Below are 20,221 nucleotides of genomic sequence, written 5' to 3' on the forward strand. Positions count from 1 at the left end.
ACAGATAAACAAATTTGGCAAAGTACTTATGCAAAGCTAAAATAAAAAAATGGACTGCAGAAGCCTTTCGAAATCGATCATAACAGATGCCGTAAAATCATTGTACGGAATAAATGTTCACAAAGTTTCTCGCCTAGGCGGGTATGTGGATGTCAACTTTTATTTGGAAAGCGATGGAAAACAGACAAGTAAGAACGGCCTTATAAAAGCATATAAACTATAATATTGGTAATCGTACCTTTTAATTTAATTTTCAAAATGTTTTAGTTCAGGTGGGATCCAAGTTAATAAATTTTACTTTTTTGCTATTAAACACGTATTGAACGTCTAACAGCAAAAATGTTGAAGAACAATCATAGTTATATTGCTTTACTCTGGTATTTTGAATTAGTGTAAAAAAAAAACGCATGATCAATTTACTGAAAATGCAAATTCCCATTAGATTCCATTCCTGTGATTGCGTTTTCTGGTTTTTCTGTTTGGAAATCTCCAGCACTCAAACGTTATGAAGCTTCGGATTTTGTACATAAAATATAGTTTCAGTGGAAATCTGTGGAACCATTCAATAAAAAAATCGGTAAAGTCACAATCTGTTTTATTGTATTTAGGTAAGGAAGTAGACGAATATGCTTGCGTCAAAAATAAAACAACTCCCGGTGACTCCTACGTAATGAAGATAAAAACGTACGAACCTATGAACAGTGGTAAGTATAATACAAAAATGTCGATAAAAATACAATGGACGCAATAGAACGTTACTTTACAGCAGGGGAGCAACAATAACTATCTATAACCAAACCATTAGTTACGTAAAATCAGTGTTGAAAGTAAATCGGAAAAGCCGGTCAGGCCCTTCGGTACAATAACTCTTACCGGAAAGACGTAACAAATTTTGATTAGCAGATAAAATGTTGGTTTTAGTCACATTTTTCTCCTTTTTGCAATACATAAATTTAAGGTGTGCTCTGCAAATAAGCTAAACAACTCCGCACTCAAACATTAGTTCAGTTTCGTACTATATAAATGTTTTAAATGATATTTAAAAAAATACTTACCGTCAAAAGTATAGTCTTACTATTGATTGGCTTTATAGAGTTGCTAGGATATTTGTAAGTAGTCTAAAATCCTGGAGCGTTCTGTGTGGAATTTATTTTGACTTTTCACCACTGCGTAAGCTCGTTTCGGTTTTATGACGATAAATATATTTTAGTTGTAATCTTTGCGCTTTTCAAGTTACTAAATTAGTAATTGGAATGCTTTTACCTGCTGAAGCTGCACCATAGTTATCTGAATACAGTATACCTTAAGCATCTCGACAATCTGAAGTGTTGAAACGACATTTAAAATCCAAACACAGAACAACATTTACGCAGAGGCGAATTATTACCAGGACTGCAGGGTCCAATTAAAAAAACGGCTGGAAAAAGTCAATATTGATCCGGTGTCCGACCCCGACTCCACAGCATGATTTTTGCCATGTAAACAAACGAAGTAGGAAAATAAACACACCTGCGTTTGAAATACCTCTTTTGGATATTAACACCTTTTTGTGACACCTTTTTGTAGAAATTATGATGCTAATGCTGAATCACTGCAAGGCAAACAACCTTAAGGTACCCGGATTATTGTCAAGCTTGACAGGGAAAGCAAGCCCAAAATACTTTTTAAGTAAGTAACTGTAATAATTGTAGAACGAATTCGTTGTTTTTCAAGAAGTTTCAACTTCTTTTTTATCGTTATTAGATGAACATGGGCAAGAAATTCAAATTCAGCTGTTTGAATTTGTTGAAGGTAAAACTGTATTTGAAACGGAATTAACAAAGAAGGAATTTCTCGTCGTGTCTAGAAACGTTGGTACTTTTTGCGGATTATTTACGAAAACCCTGGCGGTAAGTGTTTAATTATTTGAAATTTTACAAGTTGTGGTTATGGATATCCGATAATATCGAATAGGAGCTGAAACCCGATACCGAGTGTTGGTGATCTTCTTACACAATAGGGTGGAATTGGTGTTCGTCCGAAACTAGGGTGGATTCCATGCCGATCAAGTATCAAATTAAAATAGGGATTTTAGCCCTGATTTGCACTGATTCTACCTCAAGAGGTATAAAAACAACAACAGCTGGAGGTATCTAAGCTTCTTAACGTTTAGGTAATTTGACCAATTTATCTGGAAAATAGTGCCTTTGAAATCGGATCACGATAGCTTTTTTTTCGTAGACAAACGTTCGTAGCTTTATTGTTTTTCTGAATGAAATCAAAAGCGTATAGTCCAGCCTAAAAAATATTACCCCGGCCCGGAACGTGTATTACCTCAACAGGTCACAAACTGATATAAATCGCAGGATTATGGCCAATATATGGCGTATTACTCGATTATGCGCTGTATACCTCAAAGATAATCCAATCATGACTTCCCAAAGAAAAGTACAACTTGAATTTAATTAACTGTAACATGGCAATGTGTTTTTTTATTCGTATATGCATCTGTTAGTTATCTTCTTACAATCAATTCAATTGTGTTGCGCATCTTTAGTAAATGTGAAAATTTTTTACGCATCTGAGCTATAGCTTGGCCACCGCTGGCTTGCAGCCTATTCTATGTATATTAACTTTTGTTTTAAAAAAATATTAATGTGGCTATTTTAACCTGATAGTGTAGGTTTGTCTGTTGTATAGTGTAACACAACTTTATTTCGTTTTTTTTTAATTTACAGGCTCTTCCTTGCAATGAGGAAAGCATTGATCCAACTGAATACCGCGAGGACTTGATTTGGCGACTAGAATATTCAATGGAAATTGTCAGATACACGCATCACGTACAAGATAAGCAAATGCAGGACATCGTTACGAAATTCTTCAAAGTGTTTCAAACGGATGTTAAGGAACGCTTGCATTTGCTCCCACGAAGTTAGTTAGTAGGCTAATAATCAAAAAACAGGTTCTGTAATAGTTTCAAACCTCTAAAACTCAGTGTTGTAATCAAGTCATTTTGAAATGACATTTTTGAAATGAAGTCCCAGTCAAGTATTTTGCAAAAATATTTTTTTACAAAAAAAAGTCAAGTCCCAGTCAAAGTCATCGGTTGCCTAAGTCAAGTCCAAGTCAAGTCGTTATGAGAGCAAGTCAATGTTAAGTCATGTCATTGACATAAAAGTAAGCGGTTAAACTATTAAAATTGGTAACCCCGTCCGATTATAAGCAACAATTTATCAAAAAACACAAACGCAATGTACAGCAATAAAAGTGTTTAATGTGCAAAACTTGAGAAAATTCTAAATGAAAAACACTTAATTTAATCCCAAGTTATTTGACAAAATGACTCAAGTCCAAGTCAAGTCATTTTGGTCAAAAGACTTAACTCAAGTCAAGTCATTTGAAAACAGTGACTTAAGTCGAGTCAATGACTCAAGTTATTACAACACTGCTAAAACTACGTAAACCAAGTATGCTACAATTGTATATATTTACTATACAACTTTGTATTCAGGTTTCATTCAAAGTGACTTCAGTGACACAAACGTGGTTTTATGTGACAACCACGCCTCTTCCAAGTATCTGTTAAGCAATCATGACGTCACAAAAGCAATGGGCCTAATCGACTTTGAGGATGCCTATTACGGTTACACTGTGTTCGAAATTGCAATTTGTATCGCTTACATGATGATGACCGCTAGTAGAAAAGGCCTAATGCCACACGAGATCGCAAGAGAACTGTTGGTTGGATACCGAAAAGTGCATGAATTTACAGACGTCGAATTAGACCTGTTGTATCTTTGTGTATTAGGAAGATTGATAACATCTTATGTCATGTCAGTTTACAGTTGCGCAAAAGATCCCGACAACTCAGAGGTGTACACCAAGAATGCCGCTTCCCCGCAACTAATCAAAAGCTTGTCGGAGTTGGGAAAAAACGAAGTTATGAACAAGTGGATTTCGCCTTCCTTTCTTCGATAGCACTGCAGAGTCTGTATTTAACAATCATTTTAAATTTTAATGCGCATTATTACCCCTGCTTGCGGCGGAAATTTTGCCTGCATTTACGATATTACATTTCCTTTTTGAGAGTGTACAATATGAAATTTAATAAATACAATCAATGATATTATCTGGTGGAATAAGCTAAGATCTGTTTGCCGAGGTTCTTCGAAGTTTGAAGTAACATCGGGTGGTAAAAATAAGTGTATAACATTTCCGCTTTTCCGTGTCGCCTTTCTTTTTCATGCAAATTCTCAACTTGTATATGCGAGAGCGTTATATGAATATACACCAGTCATGTCTAGTCAATTAACAGAATGGTTGTTGTTTACCGGCTCGCTGGCTGCTTTGCTTGCTGGCTTTAAGCCAACAAAAACCGAGTCAATTCATATCAGAAATACGAAGCAGCCAGATGAACAATTCTATATGAATGCAGTATCTACCTTGAAGTAGTAGTGAGGTTGATACACCGAGGCACAAAGACTTCAATGAGGCTCATAATTAATCCGCTTGCTTCACCTGCAAACATTAGTAACATCAATATACATCTTACTTAATTTAGTCGATAATGGCGATTATAGATTATTTAATGGTATAGCCTACGTCTATAACTATAACAAATGTCCAGGCGACGCCGTCTTTTGTTTAAAAAACAGCCACACTATACTTACAAGATATTTCTGGCATATAAGATTTCATAAAACAGAACACCAAGCAATTTTGTAATGCAAAACGATCAATAGCTTACGCCTTGGCTTGTGCTGTTGCTGGTATATATTGACGTCATCATAATTCTTGTCAAAACAAATTACGCTCGTTTTTTTTGTAATAAGAATGCAAAAAAAAGATCGTTACCCAGGTGTATAAATCGACTTTAAAAAAATGTATTAAATCTATCAGCTTACTGCGTTCGAAAACAATTAAATAATCATTTGAAGTATTTGAATTTTGAAAGTCGTAATTTTCCGATCAGCAATCAATTTTTCGTAAACATAAGCTGATGGTTTGTCATACGATAGAAACGGATGCGACCAAGGTAATGTTGTTGAAGGTGACTGTTTCACGTTTCAACTTGTTTTAAGGCTTTTTGGAATTGTTTTCTTTTGTGCTTTTAAATAAATGATATAATCTTGTACCGTTTATAAGTGTTGTTTTTTTAACATTACAGCGTTACAAACAAAATTCAACCTGCAGAGCCAAAACTCGTTTTTTCAGTTTTATACTTTAACGAAACTCTGTTTTGTTCTAGCCTTAAGTTAGAGTTTTTTTTGTAAATATGGCCACACCCGTGCAAGTCTCTCCCTTGATCAAGGTTGGTGAATAACTATTGGCGCTGGTCTAGAACCCTACCACAACGTTGAAATAATTATTAAGCAATGCATAATATGTGGGTTAGGGTGTCGGTTAGTGTTTGGGTGTGGGTAGGTCAAGTAATATTGTTTCACACTATTACTGGACTCACCCAAACCCAAACCGGCACCCTAACCCAAATAATGTTCGTTGTGGTAGGATTCTAGACGAGCGCCTAACTATTTTCTAAATTAACATGCACAAATTATTTGGCGCTCTTTCACTATTGTACATGAAAAGTTATGCAAAAAAAAATAATAATAATACTGCACACCACAACGCATATTGTTTGGGTTAGGGTTAGCGTTTGGGTGAAGGTGGGTCAAGTAATATTATGTTTATTACCCACCCTCAACCAAACGCTAACCCGCACCCTAACCCAAACAATATGTGTTGTGGTATGCGGCATTTGAAGAAAAAAAATTTTTTTATTAATTTTTACGTACAATAGTGAAAGAGCGCCCATGATTTTGTGTGCATTCTCGGCGCTGGTCTAGAATCCTATCACTATTATTAAATCAACACACAATATTTGGGTTAGGGTGCGGGTTAGCGTTTGGGTGAGGGTGGGTCAAGTAATATTTTGTTTATTATTGAATTATAATACTTGACCCAACCTAACACAAAACGCTAACCCCCACCCTAACCCAAATAAAGTGCGTTGTGGTAGGATTCTAGACCAGCGCCGCATTCTCCTCTGGAGTTTCTGTTAACTTTTTATTGGTTAATTTTTGTTTTTATTATTTGTAAATGGCAAGTTGTTACGATTGTGGATAGTTTGTGTCACAGCAGACATGAAAGCCAAAACTAGTCCCAGACTGAAATTCTATTTTTTTCCTAATTGTCCTGTAAAAGAAAGTATATAATAGTTTAATCTAATTTTATTGTGTTGTGAACTAGGGTTCCTCTCCGGGAATGTCCCGGGATTTCCCGCGAATTAACAATCCCGAATCCCGGGAAATTTTTTTTATAATCCCGGGTATTTGGCAACCTAGCAAAACTTTTAAAATATTGCCGTTTTTGATAATATAAAGAAAAAAATAAAATTTTATTTGCGCTTACCAGCGGAAGAACCTAATTAAATTTATTGTAACAAAAAAAAAATGCGTCGTGCATGCGTACCACAACGCAAATTATTTGGGTTAGAATGCGGGTTACCGTTTGGGTGAGGGTGGGTCAAGCGTTATTATTAATAATAAACATAATAATACTTGACTCACCCAAACGCTAACCCGCACCTTAACCCAAACAATATGCGTTGTGGTATGCGGTATTTCTTTCTTTTGTTTTTTTGCATAACTTTCTACGTACATACGTGAAAGAACGTCCATAAATGAGCTTAATTAAATGTTTGCAGCTAAAATAAAAAAAATACAAACTTCAAAATGAAAAGTGTGCTGCGAAATTGTTAAGATTTGTTTAGTGTGCCGCGAGCCAAAAGAGTTTGGGAACCACTGGTCTTAGTAATACTAAAAATCAGCATTGTTTGGGCCAACAGTAAAACATACAGAAAAAAACATTAATGTAGTTGAAAACATTATAACTGGGATGCAAAATTGGTTTTGTTAACAAACATATTAATTTTTTTTCTAATGAGCTCTGAATTTGTAATTTTAAAACTTATTTCCAACTATTGACCAAAGCTGCTAGTTAACATGTGTCACAATTCTGTGCATTATTTATGCATTTACAGTTTGGTCAACTAGCAGTTGTAAATGAATTTTATTTGGTATATTAGATAACATGAGTTGCAAAATAAACTTTGATTTACCAAATATTAAAGAATGTATTAATTATAATTTGGCAATTGAATAATTTACTTCGAAATATTCCCATTTTATTTTTGGTATTTGGTACTTCAGTTAGTTTCATATGCTTGTCACTGATGTTTAAAAATTTATGACATGACAAACCTTTCTGGACACTGGTATAATGTTGACTGAAAGCAACCCATGAAATTTATTGACAGAACCCACACCCAAAATAGGGTATAAAACTTTACAAATTAGCCTTATGTAATATATAAAATTTTTTTTTTAAGTTCAAGCAAATCTATGTACTCGAATTCCCCTTTTTTTAGTTCTAAAACCGCAAGTGGTTTTATAAAGAATTCCTTTTTATAGACAGCAAGATGGTCACTGTTGGCAATTGGAGTCATGTACGGATACAAGCATAATGGTAAGTAGGGATGTTCAAAGTAGAATCCCAAGGTATTCTAGAATAATAGGTTTCGAATCTAGAATAACGAATCCAGAATAGCGAATCCTAGTATATTTTTATTAAATAAAACAACCTTGGTTTTGTTTGGGGAAGGGATTAATCTTAATCTACCCCACAGGGCCCACAATCACAGCAATAAATCGCCCAAACAATTTGCTAACATGTGTACATTATAATAAAAAAAATCTCCCATATGTTTAACATTCTTAACAACTGTCATTTGAAGCAGTTGTGTAAACTGTAATACGTCAACTGTCCAGGTTGTTGCCAAAACTTATATTTTTGCCAATAGTGAGTAGAATGCAACACTGCACACAGAAGTCTTAAGCAGTTCGGTCCTGAATCTTGGCCTAAAGTTGACCTTGAGTAACCCTATAGCGCATTTTGTGGACGGCCAGAACGTTTTACAACGTAATGTTACTTTTGCAACTTATCAGCTTAGGGAAATTGCGCACTCCACACCAGACTTTACACGTTAGTCGCTCGCCCAATAATGCTTGATTGACACTTAATTATTAGACGAACGTTATCGCGAGACGCCGTAATTGGTCGCCCGAAAAAACGCTGACACTGCACTACCAGGTTACATTTAAAGTAAGCACTATAAATTGGTCGCCGCAGCGACAAGCCAACTTACCACACGCGTTTGTGCAATTAGGCGCAACAATCGGCGCCAAATCATTAAATTATATCGGTTCCAATTACCCGAAATAAACGGCAGAATTGGATTCGAATCCCATCTGGATTCGAATCCAAGGATTCGATATTCTACTTTGAGCATCCCTAATGGTAAGTTGTACTTCTCGAACCTCCGGAGTTTATCACTGTATCCATGTTTCTAATTTGTATATTTTTGATGTGAAGAAACGCTTAAGGTGAGGCGAGCCAAAGAAAGAGTGGTGGAAAATCAGAGAAGAGACAAATACCTCACACAAAAACATGACGCTGAAGAAAAGGGTAAATAACAAAAAAAGTTTTATTGCTAAAAATAAGCGATGCCGTGATGTGAATATGTTTGGCAGTACAAAATGCGGTTTACAAAAAAATCGCTTAATACTTATCATACAAAAAAGCAGTTTTAGGTATTCTGTATTTTTGTAAATGACTTTTGATTTGACATAGATTAACATGTATTTATGCTATTTATTTGATATTTTTAAAGATGCCTAATTTTGCCCAACTTGATACATAATACTAATTTAAACATTTTACAATTAACTTTTAGCTAGCTAGCTTTGTACATGATAAAACAAGCAAAGAATTAAATCGTCATGTTATTTTTTGCAGCTCGTATCGAATTCGAAAGGGATTCTATCCTGTTCCAAAAGTCGCCACCAAAAGAATAGTAGTTCACGCTTTCCAGTTCAAAATTATTTGTTTCCTTCTAAAATTGTCGCAAACCTACTTCTTGGTTTATTTGATCAGTGGAAAAATATTTTTAGTTTCGTGAGTCAGTAAAATACAGTAAAAACTCAATTGCAGTGGTGGACAAAAGTTAGGTAAAGTCATCTTCCTCAACAGGCTTGTTCATCCACTTTCCACAGCCAGCCGAATAAAAAGCCTCTTTCATTATCTTCTTTGCTGCTTGGTATTCTTCAGACAGGTTCTTGGCTGCTGTGTAGGATTTTAGATTTTGATTTCCAGAGAGCTAAATGTGAAATTGAAAAACAATGGTTAAATGTTTACCTCCGGCTCCTGGCATGTCTGAAGATAGTAATTTTTTTTTATTAAGAATATAGCATCCTTATTAAAAAAACTGTATGAAATAAGCCATAGTGTACACCCACGTCATTTAATGTGACTAACCAATCTGTAGACAGGTCATTTTGAAATAACTCCAGTTGCAGAAAAGAAAATAACTTTAACCCAAGTTCAAGTCCTGTCATTTACATAAAAAATAATAACTCCTATACCCGAAGCATTTTTGAATACTTATATATTTAATGAAAACATTTAACTTTGACTTTAGTCCAAGGCAAGTCATTTAAGTGACTTAAAGAAAAACGCAATTCACACGGGGTTTCATATTACTTCAACAAATGAGTTCCGGCCTAAAAAGTTAAGCAATCCCCAAACCGAAGTAAAGTATTTTTCGTACAAGTGTTATAATATCCTCTTAAAAAAAACGGTAATGACAAAATCGCAAAACTCGCCTGCTTGTATTGCTCATACAGCCTGGCTTTGCAGACTTGAGAAACTTGCTCTAAGCATCCAAATCTGGGCTCACAGCGACCGACTGTGCCATCCAGTACCTCGCACTTGTCGTCGCCCGTGGTCCAGTTTAGACTGAACTCTCTGGTTTTAACTTTGCCCGTGTCCCTTCCGGGGGCATCTCCACTGATCTTTGCCACCTAAATTTGAATGGGGTAAAATATTATATAAATACGGGGTGTCGGGGATGTTTGGTAATTGTCAAGTTTGAAACGAGGCGAACTGAAGCAGAAAAACTTAGGAATTTTACACACAACAATACGGAAAACTTTACATCATCAAATATGATATTATGTAACTGAAGAACATATTTGGCAAACGAAAGCTGAAACGCGTAATCTAAAACCCTATTTATCACATCGTAAAATCACTTAATGAACTCTAAGATTTGGCTTATGGCAGTTAATCAATTTGGGTGTTTAACGTGTTGATAAACACGTAACAGTAATGCAATTTTAGTGGCTCCACTAGCAACAATTAAAGGGGGCTGGTAAAGATTTTTTTTCTTTGAGAAAAACTTGAGATAAAACGCCACAAAATTGCGTCATAAATCCTGTGTATGGTGACCCTTGTATAAAACAAGGGTTTTGTGGTCTTGAAATAATAGATTCGTGCGTACAAGCCTTATATAGATTAAATTGCATTTTAAAAAGGATCTTTATTCGGCGCTTGGCTGCGCTCACAAGGGAAATTAAAAAAAACTTTCAGGAAGCGTTATAGATTGTCGATTGTTTGATTAAAATCGGCAAACATTATAATCACACTGGTTGCTACTGACATTTAAAATTCGTAAAATATTAGTTTACGCGCACGTACTAAATTTGTATTCTGATTATCAAGGCCTTTTAAGTGTAACGGGGCTAATATCCGATGAACAGCCTGTGTCTGGTTACTAGGTCCTCGGTAACTCCCACCAAGAGGGAGAAATTTAGCCTATTTTAAATGTTAAATGCTACAAACCGAGGGATGGTGGACTTTGTACGATGTCGGAACGGATACTTGGAACTCTTTCAGGTACTTTTCGAGCCTGCAGCACACTGCCCTGGTCAGGTGACCATGGTGGTAGAGCATTCCAAGGGTCAACGAAGACATGTATATGGGCTCGATGAACTGACTTAGCAAAGCACCCTAAAAAGCAAAAGTTGTGCATTAGCTATTAAGGACCGTCAGCCTGGTATTTTTCCTATATCCCCGTAAAAGGTTTTACACTTGCCTATTTTCTCCTTAATAAAGCTGTACAATGCTTTCGTATACGGTGATTATGATCTGTTATCATTAACAAATTAGGTAATTGATGATCCTCGTTCTAAATGTTCGCATGATTGTATTCCGATTAGGGTTTTTCGATATGTGTGGTGATATCAAAATGCACAAATCTTGGAATTTTTAACGATAAGGCTAGTTGGTATTCTGATTTGACATCTTTGTCAACAACTGCATCAGGGCTGCGGAGTCGAGTGAAAACAGGGCCGGATCATGCCTTTAGAGGTCCTAAGCACAGACTTAGGTGACTTATATGTGTCATTCAAAAGGCAAACACAATTATCCACACAAGATATTATCAATCAAAAATATAGAGAGGTTTAAGATGATTCTAGAGTAAAAAATGCAAACATTTATTTCAACCGCGTCACTATTTGAGGTCCGAGTCGTCTGACCAACTCGAATCACCAATTAAAATTTTGCTATGAAAATTTCTGTGATGCACCCACGCACAACACGTAGTTGCAAAACAATAGTTTGCCGCCTTTCGGGCTTCGAATTTGCTATTGCACATGCAAACGTCGGCCTCGGGACTCGGGTATACTTTACGTAGTCTTTAGGAGTCAAGTAGCATACCGATTTAGTTTCAGTACTTCTTTTACAAACAACCTGTAGGCCTAGGAAGTTCCACTTTGCCAACTTGTCACTGCAAGACATTGTTCGCAGGCGTTCGCCCTTCAAAATACCATCCCATGTTGGCACATTCGCATCTTCCTCAATTGGGATGCACCCTTCACCTGAGAAAAAGAAAAAATAGAAAAATATAATATCAAGTGTAGCATTTCAGCACATATTTAGGTTTTAACTAGACAATTGCAAAGAAAAAAAAATAGTAGCACAACTTGGTAATACCAAGCCTGTATACAACAGTTGTAAGAAGTAGTAGGTGAAGTCATTTTAAGTGAGAGGTGAAAATTATTTCATATTGCATCAGAAGATAATACATAACATTATAAAAAATATTTGATGCCTAAAATAGTATGAAAAACAACCCATTCCTAAAAAAAACACTCCCTGAGACAGTTTTATCATTGTTAGCAGTGTTGTAATGACTTAAGTCACTGTTTTTAAATGACTTGACTTGGGTTGAAATAAAATAATTTAAGTATTTTTTTTATAAAATTCAGCTATTTGTCCAAATTTTTGCACAAAAAACAAATTGCTTGCTATATGTTTCGTTTTCGTTAGTTTTTAGTTCAGTTATTGTTCATGATCATGCGAGTTTAAAAATTTTAATAGCTTAACGCTTTATTTTTATGACAAGGACGTGACTTAAAGTTGACTTGCTCTAATTATGACTTGACTGGGACTTGACTTGTTATTTATTCGAAAAGACTTGACTTAGACTTGAGTTATTTTACAAATAACTTGACTGGGACTTAAGTCATTTCAAAAAGACTTGTTTACAACACTGAATGTTAGTCACTATCATATAATCGACCATAGAAACAACTGTCAATTACACAATGGTACATTTAATATCTTTTAAACATAGGACTAACCATTTTCGACTTTTGTTCGGAGAACTCCTTGCTTTTTGCTGTCAAACAACGGATGGTGCAGGTTCTCATTATCGTCTTCTTCTGAGTCGTCCATGTCGCTTTTTGCGAACAGGGCGCTGTCTCCGCAAGGTGCGGTGCTTATGTACAGGTGGAACTCTATGCCATCTTTAAGACTCACTTTACTGTTAAAAAAATACCAAATCATCAATTTTAAATTAGAATTTGCTTAATTCAATTAAATTTTGTTGGTATTTTTGTCTTTAATTTGTTTTTGCCTTACTTGTTTTTCATTTAATTTGAATTTGTCTCACCAGTCGGGCCAGTGTCTACCAATTACACTCGCCCAGACGAAACAACACAAGTTGGTTGATTTTCACCAATGAATTAACCTGCCTTTTTTTTCAATATAGTTTGTCGTATGGCTGGGCTTTTTGCAAGACATTTGAACGTGTAGGACTTGCATTATATGCGATATTCTAGTTTAAGGAGTCGCGCAAGCTTGTATCGTTAGCAATTTAGGCGATAATAATTGGCCTTTAGTTTTGATTGTTGCACATCAACAAATTAAAAACATATCATCCTGCTACCAACCTATTACCATTTGTAACTCAAATTATTACTTACTTATTTACGCGTTGATCAGTAAAAATACAGTCTTCGGTTTCTTTGGTGGTGTCGTATGACAAAAGTTCCCTGAAAGAACAAAATCTAGTACATGGAAATTTGCTTCAAAAATTCGAAGACTGCTGTTAAATATTTCACCTGTAGAGAAATCTCATGAGGCCCCTTCTGGCGATGACCTCAGCGTGGCAATCATTTACAGTTTCGCCTTTCAGGCTTAATTTGTCACCAGCCACACAACGATTGCCTGCAGTATAAATACGTTGGTACATACATACAAGAAAAGCAAAATAATGTTTTACATTTGTTAAGGCAATGGATGTTTGCATTAAATAATTTTAGGTGAAACTTGCTTATTTTACCAAATCTTGAAAAACAGTATGCTCGTTGTGTGTTACGTATGAGTTGTTGCTAATTAAAATATCACTCAGGATAAGGTAAACAATTTTATTAATTTAACCTTTTGTTGATGACTTAGACTTTGAATTGACTTGCTATGACAATATGTCATTGACTTAGACTTGACGTGATTTTTCGCACATAAGTTGACTTTGACTGACGTTATTTTGCAAATGACTTCTTTGGGGACTAGTCATTTCAAAATGACTTGCTTGCAACGCTGCTAAATATCAATAACAAAGTACAGCACATCCTATCAGACAATTTTGGAAACCACTTGAGCTTATTTAAGCAGACAATTCCCCAACCTGAGGAAACACTTATGTGCGTCCATTTTCTTTCCTCCCCTATATCGGTTTGGGTGACCCTCGACATGACGAAGCCGGCGACAATCTTGCGGCCCACAATTTTGTCGGGCAGTTCCGACAGGAGTGACTCGAATTTCTGGTTGACTAGCACTGAGACGCGATCGTGATATGTCCAATTGTGGCACGGAAAGGAATACTGAATAAAATTGATAACCTTATTGCTCAAATAACGTAAAGTATAATGGTAACAAGCTAGTACTACTAATACTTGACTTGCTTGTTTTAACTACATGATTACAAGGCAGGTGGAATTTTGTGGCACACAAATATAAACTTTGATAAAAAAACTGACAAAAAAGTCATATTGTGGTATACAGCAGGGCTTTTAAAAACTTTCTTGCTATGCAACCCCATTTTAGAAAAGAAATTCCTGTACCAACCCTTGATAGGTATTGCCAACACACATAAATTATATTTAAACATTACACTTATGTTAATGTTTTTTTCCAATGACAATCCGGTTTTTGTGGAGTGGCATTTTCCAGTTTAGAAAACAATTCACTTTGCAGACCTATATGAATTATTATGACAATGACAAAGCGAGCATAATGTTGTCCACAGTTTGAGAAATTCCTGGTATACACTACTGTATTATGCGTTTTGTTTGTTGTTGTCAATATTAACTTAACAGTAAACAATGAATATCAATGCTAGATTGCGATTTAAAGCAGGGGTATTTTAAAAATTTGTATCAAAAATTACTAACTACAATATATCACTAAACAAAGGAAATGCAGTATAACTATATGCAATAAAACCTGTAGTGAGCCCTAATAAATTGTCGTAATCGTACAGTTTTAAATTCCTTTAAAGTATAGTATTTAATTGCATAACAACAACAATTTAACTGTAGGCCCACTTTATCTGCATCGAGAAAAGTCTTGTTGGGTGACCCTATATAGTTTGGAAGGCTCTGAACTATTATATATGTATTTAAAAAAAATATTTGTGTGTTACATTTATATAGCAAGGCAAGCACAACAGTGAATAGTTGTTTGGTCGCCTCTACTATAAAGCAATTTAGTACCTCCATAGCAGCTTGTGTTGTCATCTCTTGCATTTTACCTTCTTCTATCAATAATCTGTTGCCAGCCTCAGCAGCTTTGAGTTTTGATTCCTTTTTCGACGAACCTTCCACCTTTGCTATTACTCGACTGCCCACCGTCAAGGTCGTGGTAAATCTAAATCATATGTGTTTAATATTTCAGCTATGATTTAAAGGTTACTTTATTTTAAAGCAGCCATTGCAAACAAACTTAAGTTGAAAAACCCTTTGTTTCAAAAAATAATTTTTTTAACAAATAAATGGTAGGCAAAAGACATAAAATAAATAGCCCAGGTATTTTCATAAAACAAATAAAATAAAAAACAGGAGTCAAATTATTTTCAAAAATGGCTTGTATTTCAAAAAAGTAAATTATGTCAATTCATGATTCAAATCTTTATAATCATGACAATTTATTTAGAAAACTAAACACTTAACATTGAGATTCCACAAAATGTGTAAAATGCAAATAAATTGTTAAATCCAGTAAGCTTTCTGAAATTGTTGTTCAGTTAACATTTTATGATAAAAATAAGTTTTGAATTATATTATACAACATTTTAAGTGTATTATATCTTCATTAGAGCAATATATGGTAAACGCTAGCCGGCAGAACTAACCACAGAGATCTAGTTTATCGTATCAGGTTGATCTCTACTTCGTTTTTGCTTTATATCAGCAAAGTGTGTATCTCTGATTTGAATAAATGTAATGAACAGTATTTTGCTATATTTAACTTGTATTTAAACTGTTTACACAACTTTTTCTAAAAAACAGTCTTGTTTTTCTTTGATATTTTTATAGTTGAAAAAACATGCATTTCCAAGAGTTTGGCATAAACCCCAAAAAATAACTGAATTATGTTCCATCTACAGAAAATAATATCTTTATATTTTGTAAGCCAATCAGATGTTTTACCTTCTTTTGTGGTCAGGCCCATGAATGTTGCAATCAAAGTCAATGGCCAATCTGTTTGCTTGAGCGTATTCGTTTATCACAGACACAGCATTTTTACTTCCGGAAATGATGGGAGGTGATCCTGCCTAAAACACAAATCCGGGGAGCAAAACAAACTTTGACCTATTGTTAGCAATGATGTAGTGAGCAAAATTTTAGAAACTCACTACCAAAATCCCAATGCTAGTGGATTGCAATAAAAGTAGGGTTGGCAAGCCTGTCTATTGACCGGTCAACATTTTGAGGGTACTTAGAATTTTAGAAGAACCAAATCCCTTATCTCCAGTGGACCCTGGTAATGATTTAGATAATTCGGAGTGACGAAAGTTGTGACGAGGAGTAAAAATATTTTTTACTGATACATTTACTTGTTAAATTTCGGTAATAAACTTCTTGGCTTAACTTGGTGGTTGTAGCAATGGTAAAAACTACTACAATACTGCTAGTATTGCTTGCAAGATGGGCATGGTTTTGCAAAAATTCTTATTGATAGTCAAAAAATAATTTTTTGACAAACCATTGTACTTGAGCCAAAACGTTGATATATTTAAGTTAAAATCAAGGTTTATTTTTAACTTCAATTGCTTTATGATAGTATTTGACGAGTATTTGACCGGTCAACGGATTTTATTTGACTGGTCAAATGCCCAACCCTAATGAAAGTTAAACTTATATTCAAACTTGGTATTGATCCTAAAATCTTATCAAAAGAAAGTGCCATACCTGGAATGATTGAACTGTTGAAACAGTTGTCACAGGGATTTGGGGAGTGTTTTTTCCGGACAATAAGCACAAGGCATTTTGAGCAGCTTTAAGTTTTGCATCTTTCTTGGAATTTCCTTCAATAGGTTGATAATTCTGGTCTCCCAGAATAAGGGTAGCAAAGAACCTTTGAGGGACCAAAGGGTAAAAATCAATTTTTGACTATCCTTCAATTACTGCAAAAATAATAATACTACTCTTTTTTTGTTTGTATTATTTATTATTGTCAACCGATTATCAAGGCTACTATGCTCCAATATTACTATGAAAAGTTTGCATTAGACATAATAAATTGTAAGTATATATATATATACCAAAAAAATAATTATTGTTACCTTTTGTTATGAGCCGGGCCCTCATCTGTAAAATGATATTCAATAGTCAGTTTTCTGGTTTGTGCGAATTCATTAAGGGTGGATATTGCATTTTTTGAACTGTCCGAGCCATTGGGCGAGATAAAATTAATGCTTGATGCTTGTCGGCACAACATGTCTTCGTCTAAAAAAACAATAAAAGTTAGCCAAGAAGTGAATGTAGTTTGCACTTTGGATAGATTAGATGAAGATTTAAATATTTATTGACTATATTTGTAATAAAAAGAGCAATCTTCATTTTGATGAATCTTAAGATGTATTTCATAATCTAGCTCCATCTCACTTGTGGACATAGGCGGCCGAGCTTTTAAAATACCAAGGGGGTTTTCCAACCACAGTTGTACATTATGAGTGAAACAAACCATTTAGCATGTGTAACTTTCTTATAGCACCGCTAGGCTAAAATGGTTGCATTGAAATTTGCAAACCATAATTGGATGTGTAACTTGGTCAAATTTCACGCTGTTTTGACACCCTATCAGAAATCCAGAGTGTCTAAAAGCACTCTGTACACCCACATTTCGACCTATGTTTACGTACCGATACAAGCTAGCAAATAATGTAAAAAAGTATAATTATCACAAGTCAACTAACCACTTTCTGGTGGACATTGAGCCTTAGGGGGTAGAGGGGCAGGAATCTGTGCCTTTGAACCAACGCCGGAGTCATCAAAGGACCTCCGTATAGAAGACACCATCTCCCCAATATCACCAACCAAATTCTTATCAAAACTTGCCGGCATTGTTTTAGGTCCTTGGTCAATGTTGTGTGCCCCGGCATTTCTTCCTGGTAATGTCACTGTTGCACTTGGTGGCCGGGTTCTCAAGGTCATTCGGGTCTGACCTTGGGTAAACGGAGCAGGGGAAGCAAAGTTGGGGTTCACAGTAGTGGGTGTAGCGAAAAGTGATTCGCACTTTTGTCGTCCCTTTGGGAGCAGAAACCAGGTAGGTGGATTTTCTTGTGTTCTTGTCAGTAAACCTTTGTCTTTCATGTCATATAGATGCTGGTAGTAATACAAGAATAGGCAGCAAATTTCAAATTAAAAAATAAACTGTAGCATCATAAGTAATAATTAGTGGATAATTTGGAATTTATTGGATTGTGTATTGATCAAATATGTTACGATTTATGATTTGTCATTTTTTCACGCCTTTTACCAAACACTCGCTGTCATTCTGAGAACAGAGCATTCGGCTGTTTCACACATGAATAATGTTATATCGTGACACATACTTCCGTTATGGATAAAAGTTTTTCACCTGTGTGAACGCGTTATTGTTGCAGTTCCCGGCTGCCAAAAAGGTACCTGGTTATAAATCATTTCCGCTTTCTCGTGTCGCCTTCTCTCTTTCATGCAAACTTTCAACTTGTATATGCGAAACTCATATCAATATATATCCAGTCTTGTCTAGTCAATACAGTGAGTGGTTGTGCTTGCCGGCATTAGCCGGTTTGCCCATAATAGCCAACACAAACTGTGTGGAATTGTAATCAGACAACAGCAAAACTTATTGAAGCAATAGCGAGGTTGATTGCCGAGGCAAATTAGTTTAATGAGACTTGTAATTAAATACGCATGCCTCAAAACTATCTTCATAAAAAAATAATATAAAAATAATAATTTTTGCTTGGAGAGTTAATTTCCAGTTTTTACATTAATATATTCAAAATAGTTTATTTTTTTTCTGAAAAAGAGGAATCTGTTATTTATATTTAAGGCCAGGTCCAACTTACATGATTGATTAATTGCTTTGTGTATTTAGTTTCTTTCAAAAACTGATGGATTGTCACTTTGTGCTGTCCAGCTTTGACCAGCAAGTCCAACAGTTGTATTTCTATAGGATCACCTGTACAAAATTTATCTATTTATAAATAGTAATAATAATTAACCTATAAAAGAAATTCAACATGATGTGATATGTAACCAATTTTTTCATGGGGAAAACATTGATGTTTTTTCATGTTAGCGATCATACACAACTCAGAATTTCAACCAGAGTTAAACTTATACGATGATAAATTTAAGTCGTGATTCTAACCCCAGTCAAATAGACCATTTTTTTAGTTTTAGGTCAAACTCTGACTCCACAGCCCAGTTTTACACCAATCCATATAACAAAAACAAGGTAGATATACAGAAATCCATGTATAGAGGTATTTGCCAATTAAGCATCATGATATATAGTGCCCCATCGGTTTTAAACTTGATATTGCGTGAGCGCTTGTGGACTCTACAAGCCTGATTTGCGGATATACTTGCACCTGATTCGCGAAGTACTTTCTGTGGACTTCCTCTTCTACCATGCTGGGAAGACCACTGACGTCTGTTGACATTCGCGTTCTGGCGATAGCTTCTTCCCTTCATTCTGCACATAAACAGAAAACCAATCATGCAATTATTACACACCACATTTAAAAAAGCATACATGAAAACGCAGTGCTGTAATGACTTAAGTCAATGACTTGACTTAAGTCTTTTGGGCAAAATGACTTGACTTGACTTAAGTCTTTGGGGCAAATGACTTGACTTGACTTGACTTAAGTTGACCAAATGACTTGGGTTAAAATAAATTGTTTTAATTAAGCAATTATTTATAAAGTTGCGTTATTTAGGCCAATCTTTGCACATAAAAGAAATTGCTTGTTATTTATTGCTTTTATGTTATTTTTTACTTGAGTTGCTCATAACAATCGGAGAAGTTTGCCGGGTTTCATAATTTAAAAGGGCTGGACTTGAAGTTGACTTGCTCTAATTATGACTTGACTGGGACTTGACTTGGGCAACCGATGACTTGGACTGGGACTTGACTTGTTATTTATTCAAAAAGACTTGACTTGGACTTGTTGTTTTACGAATGACTTGACTGGGACTTAAGTTATTTCAAAATGACTTGTTTACAACACTGTAAAAACGTTTCTATTTTACAATTGTTTTGAACTCAAAAAACATTTCTAAAATTAGAATGCTGGTGTACCAGGAATTCAAAAGAGCTTTATTCAATTGTAATTTACAAATCATTTTGTCTTATGTTTGTTAAGTAGACAACAAGGAAAAATAATGTTGTTAAATGTAAAGTAAAATTTTTCCAAGATATTACTATAGGTTTAACAAATTATAGTTGAATTTATATAATTTTTTTATTTCTCCGACACTATTTAAAGAACTTTTGG

At 35.0% G+C, this 20,221-nt stretch overlaps 3 protein-coding genes across 3 annotated transcripts; 2 read left to right on the forward strand and 1 right to left on the reverse strand.

Moving 5' to 3' along the window:
- Positions 1-49: 49 nt before the first annotated feature.
- LOC146164982 (hydroxylysine kinase-like) lies at positions 50-3,957 on the forward strand. The gene is made up of 6 exons (XM_083380900.1): positions 50-188; positions 609-704; positions 1,567-1,668; positions 1,744-1,889; positions 2,718-2,910; positions 3,491-3,957. The coding sequence occupies exons 1-6, from the start codon at positions 50-52 to the stop codon at positions 3,955-3,957; spliced, it is 1,143 nt and encodes a 380-aa protein (XP_083237026.1).
- A 1,206-nt stretch (positions 3,958-5,163) lies between these two features.
- On the forward strand, positions 5,164-9,029 carry LOC146164983 (ATP synthase F(0) complex subunit e, mitochondrial-like). The gene is made up of 4 exons (XM_083381475.1): positions 5,164-5,290; positions 7,452-7,506; positions 8,413-8,505; positions 8,836-9,029. The coding sequence occupies exons 1-4, from the start codon at positions 5,255-5,257 to the stop codon at positions 8,892-8,894; spliced, it is 243 nt and encodes an 80-aa protein (XP_083237601.1). The 5' UTR covers positions 5,164-5,254; the 3' UTR covers positions 8,895-9,029.
- LOC146164984 (double-stranded RNA-specific adenosine deaminase-like) lies at positions 8,384-19,415 on the reverse strand. The gene is made up of 15 exons (XM_083380901.1): positions 19,313-19,415; positions 18,785-18,897; positions 17,645-18,053; positions 17,012-17,174; positions 16,638-16,803; positions 15,876-16,000; positions 14,940-15,093; positions 13,853-14,048; positions 13,287-13,392; positions 13,149-13,217; positions 12,525-12,706; positions 11,632-11,759; positions 10,720-10,887; positions 9,702-9,899; positions 8,384-9,196 (listed from the first exon to the last, which is right to left on the reverse strand). The coding sequence occupies exons 1-15, from the start codon at positions 19,413-19,415 to the stop codon at positions 9,044-9,046; spliced, it is 2,433 nt and encodes an 810-aa protein (XP_083237027.1). The 3' UTR covers positions 8,384-9,043.
- Between the last annotated feature and the right edge of the window lie 806 nt (positions 19,416-20,221).

The sequence above is a fragment of the Ascidiella aspersa genome, chromosome 2 (assembly GCF_963924565.1).
Source record: "Ascidiella aspersa chromosome 2, kaAscAspe10.2, whole genome shotgun sequence".
Taxonomy (NCBI): domain Eukaryota; kingdom Metazoa; phylum Chordata; class Ascidiacea; order Phlebobranchia; family Ascidiidae; genus Ascidiella; species Ascidiella aspersa.

Excerpts from the sequence above, each read along its gene's own strand:
- LOC146164984 (XM_083380901.1), bottom strand. The coding sequence starts at position 19,415 with ATGAAGGGAAGAAGCTATCGCCAGAACGCGAATGTCAACAGACGTCAG. Across the intron at positions 18,054-18,784 it reads CAAAGCAATTAATCAATCAT|CATCTATATGACATGAAAGA; the intron begins GTAAGTTGGACC and ends TATTACTACCAG. Across the intron at positions 10,888-11,631 it reads GGAACTTCCTAGGCCTACAG|GGTGCTTTGCTAAGTCAGTT; the intron begins GTTGTTTGTAAA and ends TTTGCTTTTTAG.
- LOC146164982 (XM_083380900.1), top strand. The coding sequence starts at position 50 with ATGGACTGCAGAAGCCTTTCGAAATCGATCATAACAGATGCCGTAAAA. Across the intron at positions 189-608 it reads AAGCGATGGAAAACAGACAA|GTAAGGAAGTAGACGAATAT; the intron begins GTAAGAACGGCC and ends TATTGTATTTAG. Across the intron at positions 705-1,566 it reads GTACGAACCTATGAACAGTG|AAATTATGATGCTAATGCTG; the intron begins GTAAGTATAATA and ends ACCTTTTTGTAG.
- LOC146164983 (XM_083381475.1), top strand. The coding sequence starts at position 5,255 with ATGGCCACACCCGTGCAAGTCTCTCCCTTGATCAAG. Across the intron at positions 7,507-8,412 it reads GTACGGATACAAGCATAATG|AAACGCTTAAGGTGAGGCGA; the intron begins GTAAGTAGGGAT and ends TTTGATGTGAAG. Across the intron at positions 8,506-8,835 it reads ACATGACGCTGAAGAAAAGG|CTCGTATCGAATTCGAAAGG; the intron begins GTAAATAACAAA and ends TATTTTTTGCAG.